The 25086-nt window shown below is 43.8% G+C and overlaps 1 protein-coding gene across 2 annotated transcripts in view; it reads left to right on the forward strand.

Moving 5' to 3' along the window:
* mon2 (MON2 homolog, regulator of endosome-to-Golgi trafficking) overlaps window positions 1-25086 on the forward strand; it is a 155771-nt gene that overhangs the window by 16213 nt on the left and 114472 nt on the right. For both annotated transcript variants that reach the window (XM_073058733.1, XM_073058734.1), the window contains exon 2: window positions 22709-22772. In XM_073058733.1, coding sequence (XP_072914834.1) covers window positions 22709-22772 — 64 coding nt within the window. The remainder of the gene's footprint in view (window positions 1-22708; window positions 22773-25086) is intronic.

Below are 25086 nucleotides of genomic sequence, written 5' to 3' on the forward strand. Positions count from 1 at the left end.
GAGCTACAGAGTTAGACTCAGTGCCAGAGATCTGACCGCTGTGACTTTCCTCTGCTTCGTCATCCCCCTCCACCACCACCACCACAGTATCTAACCTGTTGTTGAGGGGTTATGGCCACAAGGGGTAGACGGCACTGGCCGATTATCCCCTTTCACTCTCCTGACTGCCACCCAGTTTCCTGAATTCTGCACCTTGGGTGTAACTAACTCTCTATATGTCCTGTCTATCACTCCCTCAGCCTACGAGTTCATTCATTTCCAGCTTCAACTCCTAAACACTGTCTGTTAGACAATTCAGCTGGATGTACTTCTTGCAGGTAAAATTGTCAGGGACTCTGGGTGGTCTACCTGACTTTCCACATCCTGCTGCTCTAACTGTGTAATTATAAAGAAGGAAACAATAAATAAACTGAAGAACAATCTACCTGTGGCTTTTCGCCTTCTCTCACTCGAGCCTCTCCTCGCTAAAGCCTCAAATCCCCACTCTAACCCTGTCTGCTGTTCAAATGCCAAAACTCCTGCAAAGCGCTGCTTTTTAATGCACACTTGTGGAGCTGTGTATGTCGTCTCTTCTCTCGCTCCAAATCCGGATGTGATAGATCTTTTATTTGCTGATACACTGGACATTTTCAAATCAATTTCTGGGGATTTATATTCAGACAGTGGGTTTGGAGACTGGATATTATTATTCTTGCGTCAGGTCTGTCAGTATTGAGGATAGCAAATCAGAAACAGGATTCTGCAAATATTGCAGACACTAGTTTTGTTAGCTCATGGAAATAGATATTTTCCTGCAACTGACAGGACCCATTTGTTGTAATTTACATCAGTTTGTATCCTGGAGCAAGCAGCAAGTCTGCATTTTCTGTTTTCACAATGCATGCACTTGTACTCAAATCTGCATGTCCTTCTCTGGATCAGCAGAATTCAGTTGACAGTGTGTGGCAAAATCTGTAGAAGTGACATACTTAATCAAACCTGTTAAGAGAACCAGGTTGGTGTTCTGTAAAGCTCATTTTAAGCTTTAAGTTTAATTAACATTCAACCATACATGAATACAGCCAAACAGGTCAACATTCCTCAGTGTTTTTATGTATGACCTTCATACATAGGATTGAAGAATAGCAGCCTTGGCTTCACCAAGCCTGAATTAATTCCCAAACTGTCTTCGGATAAATGAGGCCCATTCAGCAGCTCATCTAAAGAGTGGTTAACCCAAAATGTGCCATCAGAAATCTCTGCATATTAAATTGTGAAATATCAGATGGAATGACCTATGCAGATTGACAAAAGGCTGATTCTCCAAGTCCACCAATTTGTGGACTCCAGTAAAGGAAACGTAGGTAGTGGAATTAAAGGTGGGGTGAGGTAGTAGCAAAACCTCTTGTGTGTGGGAAGGCATGCAATATTTTGTGAGGCTCAAATTGATAGAACGACAGTGATCTAATGAAATTGAACTGAGACTAACGTAAGATTGCAAACACTAGAAATTCTGCTGATGCTCGAAATCCAAAGCAACACCCACAAAATGCTGGAGGAACTCAGCAGGTCAGGCAGCATCTATGGAAATGAATAAATAGTCGATGAAAGGGAAAGGAATTTGGAGGGGAGAGTGGACCATGGGAGAAAGGAAAGAAGGTGAGGTGATCAGCAGGTGAGAAGAGATAATAGGCGAGAGTGGGGAAGAGGGAAGGGGGAGGGGAAATGGGGAAGAGGGAAAGGAGGTAGAAGTGACACACAGCTTGTAACAGAGTGCAGGTGTACTCGGGAATCTTGACAAGCGAGACTTGAAGACTTTGGCTCAGTGTCGGAGTTTGGATACTGGGATTCAGCTCATAATTTAGAGTGAAATCACTTCAGTGGCTATAGTGTCAGCTATAATAAATTACCGGTAGTGTAATCTCAACTCGTGTAAGGTGAATGATTACAGAATAAGAAATTCTGGTTTATTATTACCTATTAAATGAAACTGGTGTATTACTGAGCTTTGCCCTTTGTAAGGCAGGCTTCGTGGAAGCTCTTTTCCAACACAACAATCTCTTGAAGGATTTCCATTATGTTTTACAATATCCAATATCTAGCATCTCTTAACTTTTATTTAATTAGCTTTTATAATTAAATATGATTACACCATTCTATCTTATTACCCTGTTACTGAAAGAAATTGCTGAGTAATGCACGAATTTATTTCTCATTTGCTAGTACTTGCAATATATTGTGAGCTGCTGCGATCATGGTGCAATAAACACAGCAGCCGTTCACTGCCAGCAAAGACTGCCAAATAATCATGAAATGGTTGAACAACCAGGGTCACCATAAAATTGAGAAAAAACATCAGCCTGTTCATATGGCGCCATGGGATCTTAAATTACTTGCACTTTACTTGGACTTCTGCTTAATTTTGTACAGCAGGGATGACATTGTGGATAATTACTATCTCTTCCCTGTGGATCTGGATTTGGGCACCCACGCCCATTGCCTTCTCACCTAGAACCTGGTGTGCTATCAACAGATACAAGTTACCAAGAACAGAAAAGTACAGCACAGTATAGGACATTCCACCCTTGATGTTGTGCCAATCTTTAGATTGATCTAAGATCAATCTAGCCCTTCCCTTCTACATAGCCCTCAATTTTTCTTTCATCCATGTGCCTATCTCATAAATCTCCCCAATGTACTTGCCTCTATACCTCCCCTGACAGTGCATTCCACTAGAGTGCCTTATTTGTACTTGCATCGATGGGCCCAGGATAGATCCTCTGCAATGTTGATGCCCAGGAACATAAAGCTGCTAACCCATTCCACCATGAATCCCTCAATGAAGACTGATGTGTGTTCTTACAACATCCCCCTCCTGAAGTCAATAATCAATTCCATGGTCTTGCTGACATTGAGTGCAAGGTTGTTGTTGCAACACCAATCAACCAGTTGATCTCCCTCGTTCCTGTTTGCTGCCATCTGAGATTCTGCCGACAACAGTGATGTCAGTGGAGAAATCATAGATGGTGTTTGAGCTGTGCCTAGCCACGCAGTCATGAGTGCAGAGAGTAGAACAGTGGGCTAAGCATACATCCTTGAGGTGTGTCTGTTGATAATCACAAGGAGGAGATGTTTATACTGATCCATACTGACTGCGGTCTCTTGATGAGGAAGTAGAAGATTCAGTTGCAGAGGGAGGTACAGAGGCTCAAGTTTTGAAGCTTGTACTGAGGGACTGATGGTGTTAAGTGCTGAGCTGTATTAATAAATAGTAGCCTGTTGTCCAGGTGCAGCAAAGCCGAGTGCAGAGCCAGTGAGATTGCATCCAGTAGTGGCAGTAGGCAAGTTGCAGCACGTCCAGGTCCTTGATGCTCTGACAATCTGCTGTAGAGGAACTGATAGAGGGGAAAAATATTGGCCAGGGCATAAAGGATATTTCTGTTACTGAAGTAAAGCTAAAGCCCACTCCATTAAAATGGTGTTTTTCTTGACCATTTTCCTGTCCAGCTGAAGCTGTATACTGCTCTTTATTCTGCCTCTTTCGTCCTGCTTTGGGACAATGCTATCTATATCCGAACCCAAAACCTTTGGAACTATGAAGATGGTTCTGGTTCTGTGGCTATTGGAGTGATCTGTGAGGATCCTGACATTCTAGGTCACAAACGTAATTGAAAGAAATAGAGCAAACACGAGGAAATCTGCAGATGCTGGAAATTCAAACAACACACTCAAAATGCTGGTGGAACACAGCAGGCCAGGCAGCATCTATAAGGAGAAGCACTGTCGATGTTTCGGGCTGAGACCCTTCATCAGGACTAACTGAAAGGAAAGATAGTAGGAGATTTAAAAGTAGCAGGGGGAGGGGGAAATGCGAAATGATAGGAGAAGACCGGAGGGGGTGGGATGAAGCTAAGAGCTGGAAAGGTGATTGGCGAAAGTGATACAGAGCTGGAGAAGGGAAAGGATCATGGGACGGGAGGCCTCAGGAGAAAGAAAGGGGAGGGGGGGAGAAGCACCAGAGGGAGATGGAGAACGGGCAAACAACTAAATGTCAGGGATGGGGTAAGAAGGGGAGGAGGGGCATTAACGGAAGTTAGAGAAGTCAATGTTCATGCCATCAGGTTGGAGGCTACCCAAACTCAAAATGAATCCAAACTCAGGTTGGAGGAACAACACCTTATATACCGACTGGGTAGCCTCCAACCTGATAGCATGAACATTGACTTCTCTAACTTCTGTTAATGCCCCTCCTCCCCTTCTTACCCCATCCCTGACATTTAGTTGTTTGCCTGTTCTCCATCTCCCTCCGGTGCTTCTCCCCCCCCCCCCCCCCCCCCCTTTCTCCTGAGGCCTCCCGTCCCATGATCCTTTCCCTTCTCCAGCTCTGTATCACTTTCGCCAATCACCTTTCCAGCTCTTAGCTTCATCCCACCCCCTCCGGTCTTCTCCTATCATTTCGCATTTCCCCCTCCCCCCACTACTTTCAAATCTCTTCCTATCTTTCCTTTCGGTTACTCCTGATGAAGGGTCTCGGCCCGAAACGTCGACAGCGCTTCTCCCTATGGATGCTGCCTGGCCTGCTGTGTTCCACCAGCGTTTTGTGTGTGTTGTTTGAAAGAAATAGACATTATTTGCAATTCTGTTTGCCACACTGCTGGCATTGGAGAGTATGCAAAAAGGATTCAGCAGGTCATTGCCCAGACTGGAGGATTTCATTTATGGGAAGTGATTGGATGGGCTGGGCTTGTGTTCCCTGGAGTGAAGGAGGCTTATGAATATCCCGATGGAGTACAGTTGCAAGAAAAAAATTTGTGAACCCTTTGCAATTACCTGGTTTTCTGCATGAAATACTCAAAATGTGGTCTGATCTTCATCTAAATCACAATAATAGACTAACACAATCTGCCTAAACTAATAACAAACAAATAATCATACTTTTCACAGCTTTATCGAACACATTGTTTAATCATTCACAGTCCAAGCTGGAAAAAGTATGTGAGCCCTTGTGTTTAGTCATTGGTAGAACTGTGGTGACCCACTTTCTGCGCAGGCGAACCGGCTCACAAATAGCCAGCATGTGGGGGGAGACTTTGGTAATGCACCTCTGATGTCATTACCGCCCAGAGAGGGCAGGCGCTAGGGATTAAATGCCAGCGCCGTGAAGTTTGAATAAATTAGTCTCGAAACGACTTACCGACTGCGTGTCGTTTTTTCAGCGTTGTGTGTAGCACATTGCTACATTGGTGACCCCGACGGTCCAAACAGGATTTGGACCAAAGATGACCGACTCTTCATCTGTTCACGCAGTTTCGCTAAAACTGCCGACTTTCTGGACGCTGCGACCATGCGTGTGGTTTAGCCAAGCAGAAGCCCAGTTCCAGATTCGGCAGATAACTTCTGATTCCACGCGTTACTATCACGAGGTGAGCGCCCTTGGCCAGGAGACGGCCACCCAGGTTGCAGATTTCATACAGTCGCCTACGGAAGAAGGCAAATATGAAGCATTCAAAGCGCTGCTCATTGGGACCTTTGGCCTCTCATGGCGTGAGCGGGGTGCCCACCTGCTTCACCTGGACTGTTTGGGAGACAGACTGCTGTCAGCATTGATGAACGAGATGCTGGCCCTGGCTGACGGACACAAGCCCTGCCTCATGTTCGAGCAAGCGTTCTTAGAGCAACTGCCCGAGGACATACATCTGCTGCTGGCTGACGCAGATTTCAGCGACCCCCGGAAGGTGGCAGCCCGGGCAGATGTGCTGTGGAAAGCCAAGAGGGAGAGCGTGGCGTCCGTCGGTCAGATTACCAGGTCACACGCCCAACAGCGGACCAGACCAGGCCCGGCAGGGGGGCACACACACAACACAGAGGCAGGAGTGAGGAGGCCAGTGAACAGTGGTGTTTCTATCACCAGTGGTGGGGCACAGAAGCCCGCCGTTGTCGCCCGCCCTGCAAGGGCCAGGGCCAGCAGCCGCTAATGACTATGGCGGCTGGCCACCAGGACAGCCTCTTGTACGTCTGGGACAAACAGTCGGGACGCCGCTTCTTGGTCGACACCGGAGCAGAAATCAGTGTCTTGCCCCCAACGGGTACGACACCCGCAACAGGAAGCCAGGACCCACCCTGAGGGCCGCAAACGGCAGCACGATACGGACCTACGGCACCCGCACAGTGCAGCTGCAGTTCGGCGCCAGCCAGTTCATGTGGGACTTCACACTGGCCGCGGTGGCCCAACCACTCCTGGGGGCAGACTTCTTGCGAGCTCACAGCCTGCTGGTCGACTTGCAAGGGAAAAGACTGGTACATGCCGAGACTTTCCAGACGTTCTCCCTGGGTGAAGCCAAGTTGCCGGCCCCACGCCTGGATTCCATCACGCTGTCGGACAACAAATTCACCAGAATCCTGGCGGACTTTCCATCGATTCTGGCACCGCAGTTCACAGCAGCCATGCCCAGACATGGGGTTCAGCACCACATCCCGACCAAGGGACCGGTTCAACAGCCCATGGGCCTCCCCCCGCACATGGTGCCCAAAGCAGCTGGGGGTTGGAGACCATGCGGCAACTACTGCAGACTGAACGAGGCTACAACTCCAGACCGCTACCCCGTGCCGCACTTACAGGACTTTGCAGCAAACGTGCAAGAATATTTTCCAAAGTAGACCCCATCTGGGGATACCATCAAATCCCAGTGCACCCTGAAGACATCCCCAAAACGGCACTTATCACCCCGTTCGGCCTGTTTGAGTTCCTCCAAATGCCGTTCGGCCTGAAGAATACCGTACAGACGTTCCAGCGGCTAATGGATGCGGTGGGACATGACCTGGACTTTGCGTTCATCTATTTGGACAACATCCTTATAGCCAGCAGTAGTCGCCAGGAGCATCTGTCCCACCTCCACCAGCTCTACTCCCACCTGAGTGAATTCGGCCTCACGATCAACCCGGCCAAATGCCAGTTCGGTTTCGATACCATCGACTTCCTGGGCCACAGGATTACCAAAGACGGGGCAACACCTCTGCCCGCCAAGGTAGATGCGAACCGCCACTTTGCCCGGCCCAACACGGTCAAAGGCCTACAGGAGTTCGTTGGTATGGTGAACTTCTACCACCGTTTCCTCCCCTCAGCAGCCCGTATCATGCGCCCTTTGTACACCCTAATGTCGGGTAAAGGCAAGGACATTACTTGGGACGAAGAGGCCGCGGCCACTTTCGTTAAAGCCAAGGAAGCCTTGACAGATGCTGTGATGCTGGTGCACCCCAGAACGGACGTTCCGACCGCACTCACGGTGGACTCATCCGACACAGCAGTCGGTGGGGTGCTGGAGCAGCTCATCGAGGGGCGCTGGCAACCCTTGGTGTTCTTCAGCAAGCACCTACGACCACCCGAACTCAAGTACAGTGCTTTTGACCGGGAGCTGTTGGCACTGTATCTGGCAATCTGGCATTTCAGGTACTTCTTAGAAGGCAGGCCGTTCACCACGTTCACGGACCACAAACCGTTGACCTTCGCGTTCACGAAGGTGTCCGATTTGTGGTCAGCTCGCCAGCAGCGACATCTGTCCTACATCTCCGAGTACACGACGGACATCCAGTATGTCTCGGGAAAGGACAACGTCGTGGTGGATGCACTCTCCAGACCAGCTGTCCAGGCCCTGTCCCTGGGGGTGGACTATGCAGCACTGGAGGAGGCGCAGCAGGCAGACGACGAGATGCCCAGCTACAGGACCGCAGTCTCGGGTTTGCAGCTGCAGGACTTTATCGTAGGCCCAGGTGAGAGGACCCTCCTGTGCGACGTGACTACCGGTCAACCTCGCACCATTGTCCCGGCAGCCTGGAGACGGTGAGTTTTCGACTCCATACACGGTTTGGCGCACCCATCTATCAGGACAACCGTCCGGCTGGTCTCCAGCAAGTTCGCGTGGCACGGACTTCGCAAGCAGGTCAGTGAATAGGCCAGAACGTGCGCGCAGTGCCAAACAGCCAAGGTGCAGTGGCACACTAAATCCCCGCCGCAGCAGTTTGAACCCACCCACCGGAGGTTCGACCTCATTCATGTAGATATTGGGGGCCCCCTACCAGTGTCCTGAGGAGCGCAGTACCTCCTAACTATGATAGACCGGTTCACGAGGTGGCCAGAGGCGGTCCCGCTCACCGACACATCCTCCGATTCTTGCGCCCGAGCACTGATTGCAACCTGGGTAGCTCGTTTCGGGGTACCGGCCCACATGACCTCCGACAGAGGCGCCCAGTTCACCTCCAGCCTGTGGTCGGCAGTGGCCAGCCTGTTGGGAATGCAGCTACACCACACAACTGCCTACCACCCACAGTCGAACGAACTAGTGGAACGCTTCCACTGTCACTTGAAGTCGGCTCTCATGGCCCACCTGAGAGGACCTAACTGGGTGGACGAGCTTCCCTGGGTTATGCTTGGAATTCGCACAGTGCCCAAAGAGGATCTGCACGCCTCATCGGCCGAGTTCGTGTACAAAGCACCCCTGGCCATCCCAGGAGAGTTCATACCAGCCCCAAGGGGGCAAGAGGAAGAACCCGCAGCAGTCCTGGACAGACTACACGAAAGGCTCGGCAACCTGGCCACCGTACCGACTTCACAGCATGGACGGACCCCGACCCATGTACCCAAAGACCTGCAGAACTGTAAGTTTGTGTTTGTACGAAGGGGCGGACACTGGGCACCGCTACAGCGGCCGTACGAGGGGCCATTCAAGGTGATCAACAACAACGGGTCCACGTACGTTCTAGACATTGGCGGGGAAGAGGAGGTTTTCAAGGTGGACCGACTCAAACCAGCCCATGTGGACTTGGCGCAGCCGGTTGAGGTTCGGGTACTGCGGCGCAGAGGCAGACCTCCCAAACAGAGGCTGATCCAGACTGTGGACATTGGGGGCTGTATCACCGGTTCTGGGGGGTTGGGGTTATGTGGCGACCCACTTTCTGCGCAGGCAAACCGGCTCACAAATAACCAGCGCACGGGGGGAGACTTTGGTAATGCACCTCTGATGTCATTTCTGCCCGGAGAGGGCGGGCGCTAGGGATTAAATGCCAGCGCTGCGAAGTTTGAATAAACTCGTCTCGAAACGACTTACCGACTGCATGTCGTTATTTCAGCGCTGTGTGTAGCACATCGCTACAGAACCTCCTTTAGCAGCAATAACCTCCATCAAACTTTTTCTGTAGCTGCTGATCAGACTTGTACGATGGTTCAAAAGTACAATTTAATGTCAGAGAAATGTATACAATATACATCGTGAAATGCTTTTTCTTCGCAAGCATCCGCGGAAACAGAGGAGTGCCCCAAAGAATGAATGGCAGTTAAATGTTAGAACCCCAAAGTCCCTTCCCCACCCAGCTCCCCTCCCTCCCTCGTGTATGTGGCAGCAAACAATCCCCTCCCCCACCAGCAAAAATAAAGTGCACCTGCTACCAGCACTCAAGCGTGAGCAAGGCAATAGCAAAGACACAGACTTGCAGTTACCCCAAAGTCTACATTGTTCACCCAATAATTCGACATGCTTCAGGCTCTCTCTCTCTCCTAATAAAGGAGAAAGAGGTGACTCCATTTTCCGACAAGCAGGGAGACATAACAGACAACTCACTGGCTTATGATGTTAAAAGTCTGTTTTGTCACTTTCTTCGAGCTCTCTGCCTGAAGATCGCAAAGATCCCGGGTCCCCAGGCACACAGCAGATGTTCCGACTCCCACAACGACACATGGATCTCCTGTAACGACACCGACCCTTGATCCGCTCGTTTCCGGTTCCTCGAGATCCTGGGCTTCTGAATCCATGCCGAAATTTTAGGCTGAGACTTGAGCGTGCCGAATAGCAGCCGATTGTGGAACCCCAAGAGCAGGTCCCATTCCCGCAAAGAACCATAGTCAGCGTGTTTTGGTGCTGGTGTTCAGTGCCCTTTTTGCTCTAAACAAAGTGGTGTGCATTTCTACCAAAAAGTTCAACTTCTGTCTCATATGTCCACAGAACATTGTCCCAGAAGCATTGTGGCCAGGTGGTCTTTTGAAAACTTGAGATCATCAGCAATGTTTTATTTTGGAGAGCAGTGGTTTCCTTTCATAGACATCATTCTTGTTCAGTGTTTTTCTTATAGTGGGCATATGAACAGAAACTTTAGCAAGTACTAGAGATTTCTGCAGGTCTTTATGCTGTTACCCTTGGGTGCTTTTTTACCTCCATCAGCATTGCACTTTGGGCTCTGGGCCTGATCTTTGCAGGATGCCCACTCCTAGGGAGATTAGCAACAGTACTCAGACAGTTTTCTCTTGCTGTTGGCTGATGAACATTCAGGTCTTTAGAAATGCCTTTGTAGCCTTTTCCAGCTTCATACATCTGTACAATTCTTCTAAGGTCCTCTGAAAGTTGTTTTGATCAAGACATGGTGTACATAAACAGACCTTTCATGAGAAGAGCAGGCTCTGTCAGTAACCTGACTTTGTGTGCCGTTTTTTTATAGGGCAGGGCACCTCTACAACCCACACCTCCAATCTCATCCCAGAGATTGGAACACTTGATTCCAAATAACTTTTTAGAAGGTATTACCCCAGAGGTTCACATACTTTTTGAACTGAGACTGTAATTGTTTAAATAGTGTACTCAGTATTGATAAAAAGTACAATTGTGTTATTAGTTTATGCAGATTGTGTTTGTCTATTTTTGTGACTCAGATGAAGATCATTTTATGAGTAATTAATGCAGAAAGCCTGGTAATTGTGAAGGGTTCACAAACTTTTTCTTGCAACAGTACATATAATGAGTATAGGGATATCAAAATCAAAAGCTTATACGTTCAAAATGAGAGGACAGAGTATAAAGTGGGATCTGAATGCAAAGAGATTTTTTAACATGTTGATATCTGGAACTTACTGCAAGAGGAGGTAGTGGAATTAGATATGATTACTTTAAGAAAGCTTTGGATGAGGAACTGAATAAGCAAGGCAGAGAAGGTGATTAGTGTCAATGGGCAAAAGCTTGGCATGGATCTGGTGGGTCAAAGGAACTTTGTGATGTATGACTCTGACTCTTTGACATCTAATTTTTCAGAATGATTGGAGTTGATTATTAAGGATGAGGTCTCAGGGTACTTGGGGGCACATGATAAAATAGGCCGGAGTCAGCCCTTTCATTTTTTTCGACCAAAGCGCGTGACCATACACTTCCCAACACTGAGTAAAGAAGTGGCAGATGGGATACAGTGTTGAGAAGTGTATGGTCGTGCACTTTGGTAGGAAAAAAAATGAAAGTGTTGATTGTTTTTTAAATGGAGAGGAAATACAAAAATACTGAGGTGCACAGGGACTCAGGAGTCCTTGTGCAGGATTCCCTAAAGGTTAATTTGCAGGTTGAGTCAGTGATGAGGAAAGCAAATGCAATGTTAGCATTCACTTGGAGAGGACATGGCCTCAGACTAGAGGGGCGTACTTTTGGAATGGAAATGAGGGGGCATTTATTTAGCCAGAGAGTGGTGAATCTGTGGAATTCTTTGGGCAGTGGTGCAGCTGTGGAGGCCAAGGCAGAGGCTGATAAATTCTTGATTGGTCAGAGCATTAAGGGATATGGGGGGCTTCTACACTGTGGTCTGCTGGGGCAGCAGGGTGAGAGCAGCTGACACCAAGAAGATCGATAAACTCGTCAGGAAGGCTGGTCTTGTTCTGGGGGTGGAACTGGATTCACGGGTCAGTGTCAGGACAGAGCAGGACCGCCTAACACACCATCAGTGTCCTTATTGTCTTCCCGATTCTGGTAAGTGAAACTACGCTGTATATACATTATTTCTACTTTATATAGGCTGTGTATTTTTGTGTTATTCGGTAGCTTCATAGCTTAAAGGTTACTGGAAAAAGTGTTTCTGTTGGGAGCACTTGCGCCGTGTGTTTTTGCCGCAAGTGCTGCTGAGAGTGCTTGCGTGAAATTTTCGCTACGGTGGAAAGTGCTGCAATAATTGTAGAAAAGTATTCCTGCATTATATAGGCTGTGTATTCCTGCTTTTACTATACTGTTATTTTAGGTTTTATGTGTTATTTGGCATGATTTGGTAGGTTTTTTTTGGGTCTGCGAACGCTCACAAATTTTTCCCATATAAATAAATGGTAATTGCTTCTTCACTTTACGACATTCTGGCTTACGAACCGTTTCATGGGAATGCTCTAACTTCGACTAGCGGGGGAACCTGTACACCATAAACACCTTTGCACTGATTTTTTAAAGCCCACATCTTCTTAAGGGTGTGTAGCCCTCACCAAAACACGTGGTGTTACAGTACATTTCACTAAAGGGAAGAAGAATGCTGTTGACTTTGAAAATTGAGTTATGCCAATCCTTGGGATTCAGACATTTTTATGCAGCACTTAGCCTATACATGTAAAGTGTTTATTGAGGAACCTGTAATTTAAAGACATCCTTTTTTTTAAAGGAGTGCCTCCATTTTATTTATTTAAGTTGACTGCTAGCTCCTTTAAAAAAAACTGCAAGCAGCAAGTTAGATAGGTAATTTCTGTGAACGTGATTGGAAGTTACAGGTTCCTCTGGACACTAGGACATTCAATTGGACTTGTTCAATTTGAGAAGCCATGTGAGCCCTTGGTTGAAAGGCTCCTTTGAGATATGGTTCCTAAGATTTGGAAAGTGATCCCCTGGTGAAATGGCCTGGAATGTCAATTGCTTATGCCCCTCCATAGATTGTGCCTGACTTGCTGATGATCTTTATTATCAGGGCAGGAGAAAGGTTGCTGGACTGTAACGTTCCTGATATTTACTTTGAGTCTTATCCACTTGTAAGCATGTGAACAAGTCAACAATGAATTAAAAGTTTGTCTCCAAGCATGCGCATCAGAAAGGGTGGATGCTGAGCCTGACCATGTGACCTGGAATTTACAAAGACTACTGAGACTGTTGATTAGGTAACACAAGTGTCTTTGCTGGCAGTATAGTTGTATGAAGCAGGTACTTGCTGCTATTTTTTTCTCTGTCGCTGGAACTGTTATGACTGCTTTATTGCCTGTTTACTGCGACACAAAAGGAAGCTCTCTGGTCTATAGAATCCATGCTGGCCACCAATAAAGGAACCCTATCAGACTCATTTCTTATTTTCCTCTTGGCCTACAACTTACTCACTTTCTAATGCTCAACAACTTCCATTTGAGTATTTTATTTATTGGAGATTCAGTGTGGAACTGGCCTTTCCAGCTCAACAAGCCACACTACCCAACAACTCACTTACTTAACCCTAGCCTAATCATAGGGGGATTTACAATGACCATTTAGCCTACTAACCTCTACATCTTTGGACTTCAGGAAGGGGAAGTCGAGGGAACACACCCTAGTCCTCATCAAGGGATCAGCAGTGGAAAGGGTGTGAATATTAACTTCATTGTTTTTAAGCCGTTCCATTGTAGTGTTGGTTTCATGCTTAGGGTCATTATCTTGCTGGAATACAAATCTTCTCTCACGTCACAGTTCTCTTGCAGACTGCATCAAGTTTTCCTCCAGAATTTTCCTGTATTATGCTGCATTCATTTTACCCTCTGTCTTCACAAGCCTTCCAGCGTTCATTTATTTTTGAGACATTTTCTGCCAAAATTTAAATTCATGTGAAAGCATAGTGCTGTTGCCACAACAGTGACTCATAGAAGTTGCTATTGGTCAAAACCTTTCTGAAGTAATGTCGTGCTAGTGATATGTGAATTGCAACTCAAGAATTGAATTACTTGAAGCAACAAAACAAATTGATCAGCAATGGATGTGGTCTATAGATTAAATATGATTTTAGTAAGGCATTTGATAGGCTCATTTAGAAAGTCAAGATCCAGGGAAACTTGAATGGATGGATTCAGTCTGTAGTCGTGTTTTTTTTCTGTGTTGTTTTTTTTTACGTAGCTCAATGTAGTTTTTGTACTGTGTCATATAACACCATGGTCCTGAAAAACATCATCTCGTTTTTACTATGTACTGTACCAGCAGTTATGGTTGAAATGACAATAAAAAGTGACTTGACTTGACTATTCTGGTCACTTCATTATAGGAAGGATGTGGAAGCTTCAGAGTGGGTGCAAAGGAGATTTACCAGATTGCAGCCTGGTTTGGAGAGCATGTCTTATGATTTATTTAGAGATACATTGTGGTAATGGGTTATTCCGGCCCAAATGAGCCCGTGCCACCTAATTACACCCATGTGGCCAATTGACCTACTGACCAGTTTATTTTTGGAATGTGGAAGGAAACCAGAGCACCCAGGGGAGTCCATGCGGTCATGGGGAGAACGTACAAACTCCTTAAAGGCAGTGATGGGAACTGACCCCAGGTCGCAGGTGCTATAGTGTTATGCTAGCCACTGTGCTTCCGTGCCGTGCTAAGGATAGATTGAGTGAGCTGTGGCTTTCCTCTTTGGAGCGAAGGAGGATGAGCGGTTACTTGATTGGATTAGATTGATCTTAGAGTAGGTTAAAAGGTGTAGCACAGCATCATGTACTATGCTTTACTGTTCTATGTTTTAAATATACTAGTTGGGCTGCTTAAGTGCTCTACTCCCTATTAACAGTGTTGGAACATCACATGTAAAATTAGGGGTGGATAATAAAAGTTGACTTGTTAAATACTGTCTGCATGACACAAATAGACTTAAAGAAAAGTCCTGCTCGACTCTCTGCCACTCACACAAAGCAATGATATTCAAAGAAATATTGCTTGAGATATGTTTACTTTTCCACATCATTAATTTGGCTTTTAGCTGTCATTATTTTCCTAATCAAATGAGTCACTTTAAGTCAAAACTGCATTTAAGGAAGAACAGTGAGATGTCTTCTTTAAACACCATAGAAATCTTACTTCAAACTCTTTCCCACTTTATGTTAAATTAACTATTTTCAAAGTTTAAAAAAGCATAACAGCAAAAAGTGATAGAAAGCTCACATCGTGTTTTGTTAACCCCTTTTGAAGATCTACAGTATTAGAGGAAGCAAGCTCTCTATACAGATAACACTCGTGGTCAAGATTGAACCTGAGGCTGTGGGGCATCAACTACATTGCCTCGGTATCGTTGCATGATAGGCTCAGAGGCTTCCTGTATACTGCTGTGCCACCAGTGCATCGTTTCATTCCTGTGAATAAAGACATTCTCTAACAAGCTCTGCCTTCATCCCAAACACTCCAGAACTAATTTTAATATAGGATGTTTTACTTAAACATTCCCACCACCTTTTCATTAATCTTACTCAATGAGAAGAAAATAAAGCTAGTTATTCAAAGTATCATTGAAGTATATATTCATCATTTTACAAATCTGTATTTGCTTCATGTTGCCTATGTATAAATATTACCAAGATTAGTCCTGGTGTAGGGTCTTGGCATGAACTGTCGACTGTCTATTCTCCTCCATGGTTACTACCTGGCCTGCTGAATTGCTCTAGTATTTTGTGTGTTACAAAATGGAGAATTCTGAATTTTGGTAATTAAATTTTTAGGCTATGGGTAAAATGACAAATTACACACTCCTTTAGAGTCCAATTAGACATTGAATTATTAACTATATGAAGCTATACATTTTTTGTTTGTTGACTGTGTAATGTATGTCAGTGGTCTCCAAAGCGTGAGGATTTTGCGATATGAAACAGTATGAGTCAGCTGCACCTTTCCTCATTCCCTGTCACGCCCACTGTTGAACTTGAACGCACGTGAGGTCATTACGCACGCGAAGTCATTACCCATGCGAGGTCGTCACCTGCCTAAACGCAGTGATACCCTAGCGCCAGGAGTCACTGGTTGGCCTCAGGTAACCGGCCGCCTCGCGTGGCTGGCGAGAAGTACCGTTGATACTGGCTTGGAGCGCGGACAGATGGGCGCCGCCTCTAAACTTATTTAGCACACCGAATATTCATGGGGAACCCGGTGCATAATATTCGCAGATGACCTAATTCGGGCTCAGGGTTTCGTAAGTAGCAGAGCAGCTACCTTGAGCCAAACATTTGTCAGCTGATAGATCCTACCTACCTACAAGGGGAGTGGGCACGCGCTCTGTTGCACTCCTCGCTCGGTCGGTCGCTCTCTCCAGACTGCGACCGCCGCTGCCCTGGTATGTTGACCTCTGGCCCTTACCTTGTCCTCTCACTGGTGTGTTGCAATAATTTTATATGTTCATATGAGGAAAATATACACTGTGTTTAATATCCAAATGTTACTTAAAATGTTATGATGCTATTGACGTATAAGTGAGTTATAATTGACTTATCACTATATTCATGCGAGGAAAATATGTGCTGTGTGCTTAATATTAAATTCATTAAATAAACCCTTTTAGAAACGAAATTAAGTGTATTAGCCATTTATATGTGACTTATAGTTGACTTATCACCTATATTGTGGTCACGATTAACACCCCCCCCGTTGGCTGGTCCACAAGAATATTGTCAATATTAAACTGGTCTGCGATGCAAAAAAGGTTGGTGAACCCTAAATTGTTTAAAATGGCTTTCTAGAATGGTTTTATTGTTTAAAGATTTTACTAAACAGTTTACAAGACAGAACCAGAGTAGGGCTAGTTCAGTTACCCAGATGCCTGTTCTTGAATTCACTGATTGCAATGGCAAGCCTTACTCAATATCTGTTTCTCTCTGTGAGTGTGGTTCTTTGGATTAGAACTGTCCTCAACTGTTATTGGTCACTTAAACATAAATCAAACATCAGCTTGATTGAGGCCATGAGATGTTTCTATGAAGAGGTAAAAGGATTTTCAGAATTGTTCTTGACAAGACTTATTTATTGAAAACTTTCTTTTAAACAGACAGCCAAGTGATATTTTGCTTCATACAGTACAGCACAGGGTTTCCAACAGCCGTCTGCTTTGAAAAGAAAACAAAATACCTAATTCTGAGAGATCTGGGTTGATTTTTACATAACTGATTCCCCTTCTGGAGATTTTGGGTCCTTTAAGGGACGGCAAAGTGGCATAGAATTTAATGCCATTCCACTGCAGTTATGTGGAGATTACGGAAAAAGTAGTGCTGGATCTTCTTAAAAACATCAAGATTGATAAACCCTCAGGGCTGGATATGATACACCCCAGGTTGTTGTGGGAATTGAGAGAAGAGATCGCTGGAGCATTAGCAATGATCTTTGAATCCTCTTTGGCTATGGGAAAGTGGCCGGAGGACTGGAGAATGGCAAATGTAGTTCCCTTGTTTAAAAAAGGTAATAGGGAGAAACCTGGAAACTATGGACCGATGAGTCTTACGTTGGTGGTCTGCAAACTACTGGAAAGGATTCTTAAGGATAGGATCTACGAGCATTTGGAGAAGTACAGTCTGCTCATGGATAATCAACATGGCTTTGTGAAGGGAAGATCGTGCCTCATGAGCCTGATTGAGTTTTTTGAAGAGGTAACAAAAGAAACTGATAAGGGTAGGGCAGTGGATGTGGTCTACATGGACTTTAGCAAGGCATTTGACAACGTCCCTCACGAGACATTCATCCAGAAAGTCATGAGGCATGAGTTAAGTGGAACTTTAGAGAATATGTACACAACGCTGGAAGAACTCAGCAGATCAGGCAGCATCCGTGAGAAAGGAGTTTTAAGTGGAACTTTGGCTGTTTAGATAAAAAATTAGCTTAAAGGAAGAAAGCAGAGGGTAGTTGTGGAAGGAAAGTATTCTGCCTGGAGGTCAGTGACTAGTGGAGTGCCGTTGGGATCTGTCCTGGGACCCCTGCTATTTGAAATTTTTATAAATGACTTGGATGTAGAGGTGGAAGGATGGGTGAGTAAGCTTGCGAGAAGATTGGAGGAGTTGAAGATGGAGCTGCAGGTTGTCGAGGTTACAAGAGGATATCGACAGGCTGCAGAGTTGGGCAGAAAAATGGCAGATGGAGTTCAATCCGGATAAGTGTGAGGTGATGCATTTTGGAAGGACAAACCAGAAGACTGAATACAGGATTAATGGTCAGTTACTTAAGAGTATGGATGAACAAAGGGACCTTGGGGTTCAAATCCATACATCCCTCAAGGTTGCTGCGCAGGTTGATAGGGTAGTTAAGAAGGCCTATGGGATGCTAGGCTTATTAACAGGGGGATTGAGTTCAAGAGTAGAGAGGTCATGTTGCAACTCTACAAATCTCTGGTGAGACCGCACTTAGAGTATTGTGTTCAATTCTGGTCACCTCATCATAAGGAAGGATGTGGAAGCTATGGAGAGGGTGCAGAGGAGATTTACCAGGATGTTACCTGGTTTGGAGAACAAGTCGTATGAAGCAAGGTTAGCAGAGCTGGGATTTTTCTCTTTGGAGCGTAGAAGAATGAGGGGAGACTTGATAGAGGTCTACAAGATTATGAGAGGCATAGATAGGGTGGATAGTCAGTAGCTGTTTCCCAGGGCACCAGTAGCAAACACCAGAGGGCATATGTACAAAATTAAGGGAGGGAAGTTTAGGGGAGACATCAGGGGTAAGTTTTTTACACAGAGGGTTGTGAGTGCCTGGAATGACTTGCCAGGTATGGTGGTGGAGGCTAAAACATTAGCGGTATTTAAGAGCCTCTTGGACAGGCACATGGATGAAAGAAAAATAGAAGGTTATGAGGTGGTGTGGGTTTAATTTTTTTTATATAAGGATTATATGGGTCGGCACAACATGGAGGGCTGAAGGGCCTGTACTTTGCTGTAATGTTCTATGGTTCTATGGTTATCTGGCCCTCAGCAAAGTCCTGGTTTTCATGGTTCATCAAGGGCTTTTGATTGGGGTAAACACAATGATTTCGTGGGGACACACTCATCTCTTTAAATAAAGAAGTAATTTAATGCTCTTTTGTATATTTTGATTCAATTTAAAAGTAGAATTATATATTTATTAACTTAAAGTTTATATTCTAATGGTAGAATATATGTCTAAGGTGAGAGAGTGTAATATCTCAGGTGCCTTTTGTTTATCTTTTATTTTAATTAAGTGCAAATTTAGAACTATTGAGTGATTAAAATACAGATGAAGGTTGGTTCTGTGGACAAAGTTCAGGACACACGCAACCAGATTCAGGAACAGTTTATACCCCTTAACCCTTGAACCAGAGGGAATAACTTCACTTGCACTATTACTGAGCTGTTCCCACAACCCATGAGCTCACTTTCAAGGACTCTTCATGTTATTGATATTTATTGGTTTCTTTTCTGTTACATTTGTGCAGTTTGTTGTCTTTTGCACGTTGCTTGTTTGTCTTGTTGGGTGCAGCCTTTTGTTGATTCTAATATTTTTTGTATTTACTGTGAATGTATGCAAGAAAATGAATCTTGGGAATTTATATGGTAACAGAAATGTTCTTTGATTATAGATTTACTTTGACCTTTGAAAGCTGTCAGTATGTCTAATTCCTGTCCCATTCCGTATCTCTTGGACCTTGTGTTCTCAGACTTGTACCACTATGAAATACTCCAAAGTCACCATGTATATTATAGGTTCATTTTTCATGTTGTAAATTTAATCTGATATTTTTGTTTTTTGGCAAAACAGTATTTACTGCCTGGCCTGACTTATGGCAATTGTCATCCTGAACCACTCTGCTTCTGTTAAGTGGGTTCCCTTAGTGAAGTTTGTGAGATGCTGTATTGGGTGGAAAAACTAATTAAAAATTGACATAAACACCAATTCCAATTCTTTGACCAAGGAGTCCAATATCTTCAGTTTGCAAATGCTTTTTTATATTTTTCCATAAATATGTTTGTATTTGAAATTTTACTATATGCAAGATCAGGAAAAAAACACTTTATATGAAAGGCCAAGCATTCACTCCAGGAATTGCATTATAAACTTAAAATATACATAATAGTGAATACATAAAGGTCAGAAATGTATATTTCTTGGCTTCATCCTAAAGTTAATCCCTAGACTTTGTATAACTAAATTTCCATTTATATTTTGTGCAAGCAATATTAATTTCCCCTTGGTAATGGCAGAGGACCCACCATCTGTTTATTACCGGTAGTTTAAAAATAATGAACTACTGGTTGCCTGATCTGGGAATAAAGCATAAATGAAGGACAGTCCTACTCCTCCTCTTGGACCTTCGTACTCAATGCATGATTACTTCAAGTTCAGTGTTAGTGGAAAGTTGACTTAGCTTATGGTTAACACACAATTTTCTGATCTCTTGTCCCAAATACTGTCTACAGTGCCTCAGCAGTAATGTTTGGGCAATTTATTTATTTATTGAGATACACTATGGAATGGGCCTTTTTGGCCCCTCGAGTCACGCTGCCCAGCATTTCCCTAATTTAATCCCAGTCTAATCACAGGACAATTTGCAATGACCAGTTAACCTACCAGCCGGTATATCTTTGGAATGTGGGAGGAAACCTGAACACCCAGAGGAAACCCACATGGTCACAGAGAGAACATACAATCTCCTTACAGGCAGCAGCGGGAATTGAACCAGGGGTTGCTGACACTGTAAAGCGTTGTGCTAACTGCTATGCTACCATGCCACTCTAAATTTAATTTAACATGAAATAGTGAAAATTGTATTTCAGTATGACAACAGCTTTTCAAAGTGCTGTTTTTTTAAAACTTGAACATTTTAAAAAACTTTTTAGAAGATTGATTTAAACACACCAAAACATTAGCAGAGAGTTTTTTTAAATATAAAACAAAACCTTTCTTAGTCTCAGACACATACAGGAAGGCAGGGATCGCTGCTCAAGATACATCTTGAGTTTTGTGTCAGATTCAAGGTCTTAATCTGAAACCTGCTTGGTTTTCCAAAGCTTACTATATTCCCGGAGGGTACCAGAAGATGGAGAAAAGAACCATGATATGAAAATGAATGGAAGGGCATGTTGTGATGAGGACATTTGTAATTTCTACAATGGGATAGGGAGAGAGTCATGGAGTGATACAGCATGGAAATAGGCCCTTTGGCCCAAACCATCCATACTGACCATGATAGTCACCAAGCTTGTACAATTTGCCTGCATTTGGCCCATATCCCTCTAAACCTCTCTTATCCATGTTCTTATCCAAATGTCTTTTAATAGCTGATATGATTTGATGCAAACCCTGCTAAATTGAGTTCAGTGTGGAAAAATGTGAGATCATGCACTTTAGTTAGAGGAATTTCAGTGGAGAAGGACTGTAGGTAAGTGAAGTTGAGAGTAATCTAGATATTCTCATGCGTGAATCACAAAGATGTTAGCAAGCAGGTCTAACAAGTAATTGAGAAAGCAAAATATGTTTTGGTCTTTATTGCAAAGTGGTTGGTGTGAAAGAATAGGGAATTTTTTTTTCGTAGTTGGTGAGGCCACACCTATTCACTTTGCTAAAAGTGATATACAGTAGTAACATTGGAGGGAGTCAAAGGAGATTCATTGGTCTAATGTGTGGATGAGAGGATATTCCTATCACGAGAGGCCATAAAGTTTTGGGCCTGTGTTCTTTGAAGAATGAGGGGTGAACATTCAAACATTTAAGATCCTAAGGAGCTTGACGTGATGCATGCTGAGATGCTTTTACCAATGAAAGAATCACAAGCAAAGGGACATAACAATAAAATAAGGGCTGGTCATTTAAACTTCAGGTGTGTAAAGTTGCATCTCTTGCTGGTGAATCCTTGGAATCCTCTGGCTCCAAAGGTTGTGAAGGCCAGGTCATTATATATATATATATATATATATATATGAAAAATTAGCTAATATTTGAAAATTACACAGACTGGTACAGGAGTGGATATGAGCATGTTGAATGGCAGGGCAGTTTTGAGGCGCCTGGTGGCCTGCTGCTGTTCCTCTTTTCCTGTGTTACACTTTTTTTGGGATGGAATGGCACAAACATGGTTTCGTAGCAGTGCTTCACTTATTTAGGATAAAACATTACTCTTTAATTGAAGATAAAATTTGTTTTGAATTGGAAATATCTTTCATAGATAGCATGTTGCTCATTAGTACTTATTTCCACACTTGTATGTGCTAATGGTACCTTGGCTTCCTAATTATTTTATTGGTACAATACCCTTTACCAGTAGTTTCTATTTTTGAGGAAAGACCAGAAAACTTATTTGAAAAACAGTCTCTAAATTTTTATAGACGCATAAATCATCATCAAATTATCTCATTAGTTCCTCTGTACACAAACAGCGAAGTGTAATAAACATGGGATATTCTGCAGATGCTGGGAATCCAAGCAACACACACAATGCTGGAGGAACTCCACAGATCAGGCAGCATCTATGGAAATGAATAAACATGGATATTTTGAGACGCCCTTCATCAGTACTGGAAAGGAAGGTGGAAGATGCCAGAATAAAATGGTGGGGTAGGGGAAGGAGGGGCAAGCAAGAAGATGCTATGTGAATCTAGATGTGCAGGAAAGGTACAGGGATGGAGGAGGAGGAATGTGATAAGAGAGGAGAATGTGTCATGGGAGAAACAGAAGGAGGAGTGGCAACAGGGTCAGGTGATGAGAGAAGAGGTAAGATGCTAAGTACAGAATGAAAGAAGATGGAAGGGGGAAAGAAAGAGAAAAAAAAATCCTGAAAGGAGAGATCGATGCTCATGCTGTCAGGTTGGAGGCTACCTAGACAAAGTACGAGGTGATAAATGGTTGGTCTCCGGGAAGTCCTGCTTTTGGCAGATAGAATAATGCAACCATAACAAGTACTGAGATATTCAGTGGGATCATCTTTGAGGAGCTTCTTCCCACCAACATTTTTATCAAGTTTCTGTTTTGTCTGATTTTACCAGGCTGCTGAATCTGGAATCGTGAAGATTAAGACAATAGCAGCTCGAAATACAGATATTTTAGCTGGTAAGTGTAAACTTTGCAAAGCATTTTTGGTTTAATAAAATGATTACTCAACATCAGGTGTTTTGTAGTAAGAATATTTTATGAGATATGTACAGTGTTCTGAAATTGTTAGCATTTATCTTAAATTTCTGTATCATTTCCAATAAGACTAAACGGTGATTAAAAGTGAATATTAGCCAGCCAGGGGTTAGACACCATAGGTTTTAGGACTTTTGAAAGGCTGCCATAAATAATTCAGTGTAAATTGAGAATTGAGCCACTAAAGCTGGCAATGCTTTAGAAAATGGTGAGATCACTTCCTACAAGAAATGGATTATATAAGGCAAGGGTTGATTTGCCAATAAGTCCACTCTGTCTTTTGTCCTCCTCCTACACGAGTACTCAGTGACACTTTCCCATCCTTGTTCTGCATCTCTATAAAGAATTAGCCATTCAAATGTTGAAATCTGGGCTTTAAGTTTATGCCCATGCACTTTGGTAGAAGGAGTAAAGCTGTAGACTATTTTCTAAATGTGGAGAAAATTTTAAAAAATCAGAAGTTCAGTGGGACTTGAGAGTCCTTGTGCAGGATTCCCTAATGGTTGAGTTGCAGCTTGAGTAGGCGGAAAGGAAGGCAAGTGCAATTTTAGTGTTTAATTTCAAGAACACTAGAATATATAAGCAAGAATGTGATGCTGAGGCTTTGTAAGGCTTTTGTCAGACTGCACTTTCCTTACTGTGAGCAGCTTTGGGCCCCGTATCTAAGAAAGAGAGAGTTCAGAGGAGGTGCATGAGAATGATTCTGGGCATGAATAGGTTAATGTACTGTATGAGGAGTGTTTAATGTCTCTGGTTAAACATTAAACATTTGTTTAGAAGAAATGGGGGGGTTGGGTAGTCTCACTGAAACCTATTGAATATTGAAAGGATTAGATAGAGTGGATGTAGAAAGAATGTTTCCAAAAGTGAGTGAATCTAGGACCAGAGGGCACAGCCTCTGAATAGAGGGACATCCATTTATAACAGTGATGAGAAGGAATTTCTTTAGCAGAGGGTGATTAATCTGTGGAATTTATTGCTACAGACAGCCGTGGAGGCCAAGTCATTGAATATATTTAAAGCAGAGGTTGATGGGTTCTTGATTAGTCAGGGCATCATAGGTTATGGGGAGAAAACAGGCAAATAGGATCCAGAAGGATAATAAATTTGCCATGATGGAACGGCTCGATGGGCTGGGTAGCCTAATACTGCCTTTATGTTTTATGGCTTATGGTCTAAGTGAGGGAAAGTAGAGTCTGTTAAAGTATGAGGATTCATCTTATCTTTGTTGGATGGCTCTTAACAAATCATTCTTCTAATGTTTGATCCAAAGCCCTTCAGCTCACAGGTCTTCAAGTAAGCATTCAAGTGCTTTATAAATGTGTTTTTGCCACTATCTTCCTTTTGGATGGAGAATTCCAGACAACTGCAATACACCTTTGTGCATGAAAGCAATTTTCGTAATTTCCCCCTCTAATCATCTGCTAATCATCTTAAACATATATCCTTTTTTTTTGCTACCTCTAAGGGCGATTGATCTTACTTGCTCCAACACATTCATAATTTTATGTACTTCAATTTGGTCTCTCTTCATCCCTGGAAAACAAACTTTTCTTATCTAGGATTTTCTATAGCTAAAATGTTTCCAGTGCAATCAGCATCCCAATAAATCTCGGACGGTCTCCAGTTGATCACATGGTGACTGGAACTGCAGCAGTACTCAAACTATGGCTCCCAAATCGAGGGTCTGTGGGACCCTACTGGTGACCACCTTCTGGTAATATAACATCTATTACCATAGATTCCGGATTATAAGCCGCTACTTTTTTCCCACATTTTGAACAGCTTTGAACTCTGCGGCCTTTAATCCAGAGCGGCTAATACATGGTTTTTTTTCATGCCGCCTCGTAACAGTAGACCAATAAAATTGATGAGTAGTTCACAGAGGTCCAATGAAATTGTACGATAAATCAAGCGCACTTTCACAATTAAATTATTGTAAATCAGTCATTTGTACTCACCCTCATCAACATGGAAAACACTCGAAGAAAAGCATTGTGCTGCCTTTATGGCAGTTACTTAGTTTATAATATTTTCGCTTAGTAATTCATTTGTTAGTTAAAGTTAGAAGTGTTTTAACTATATTTGTTTTCTGTACTACATCCCGGGATGCTATGACGTCACACCCGGTTTCGCCGCGTCTTGTGGGATACCGGTTTGCGATAAACGGGAAGGTGGGGGCATTACGCGAGCTCATCAGACCCGAGCACATCAGACCCGAGCACATTAGACCCGA

This window comes from Hemitrygon akajei, chromosome 10, assembly GCF_048418815.1.
Source record: "Hemitrygon akajei chromosome 10, sHemAka1.3, whole genome shotgun sequence".
Classification (NCBI taxonomy): Eukaryota; Metazoa; Chordata; class Chondrichthyes; order Myliobatiformes; family Dasyatidae; genus Hemitrygon; species Hemitrygon akajei.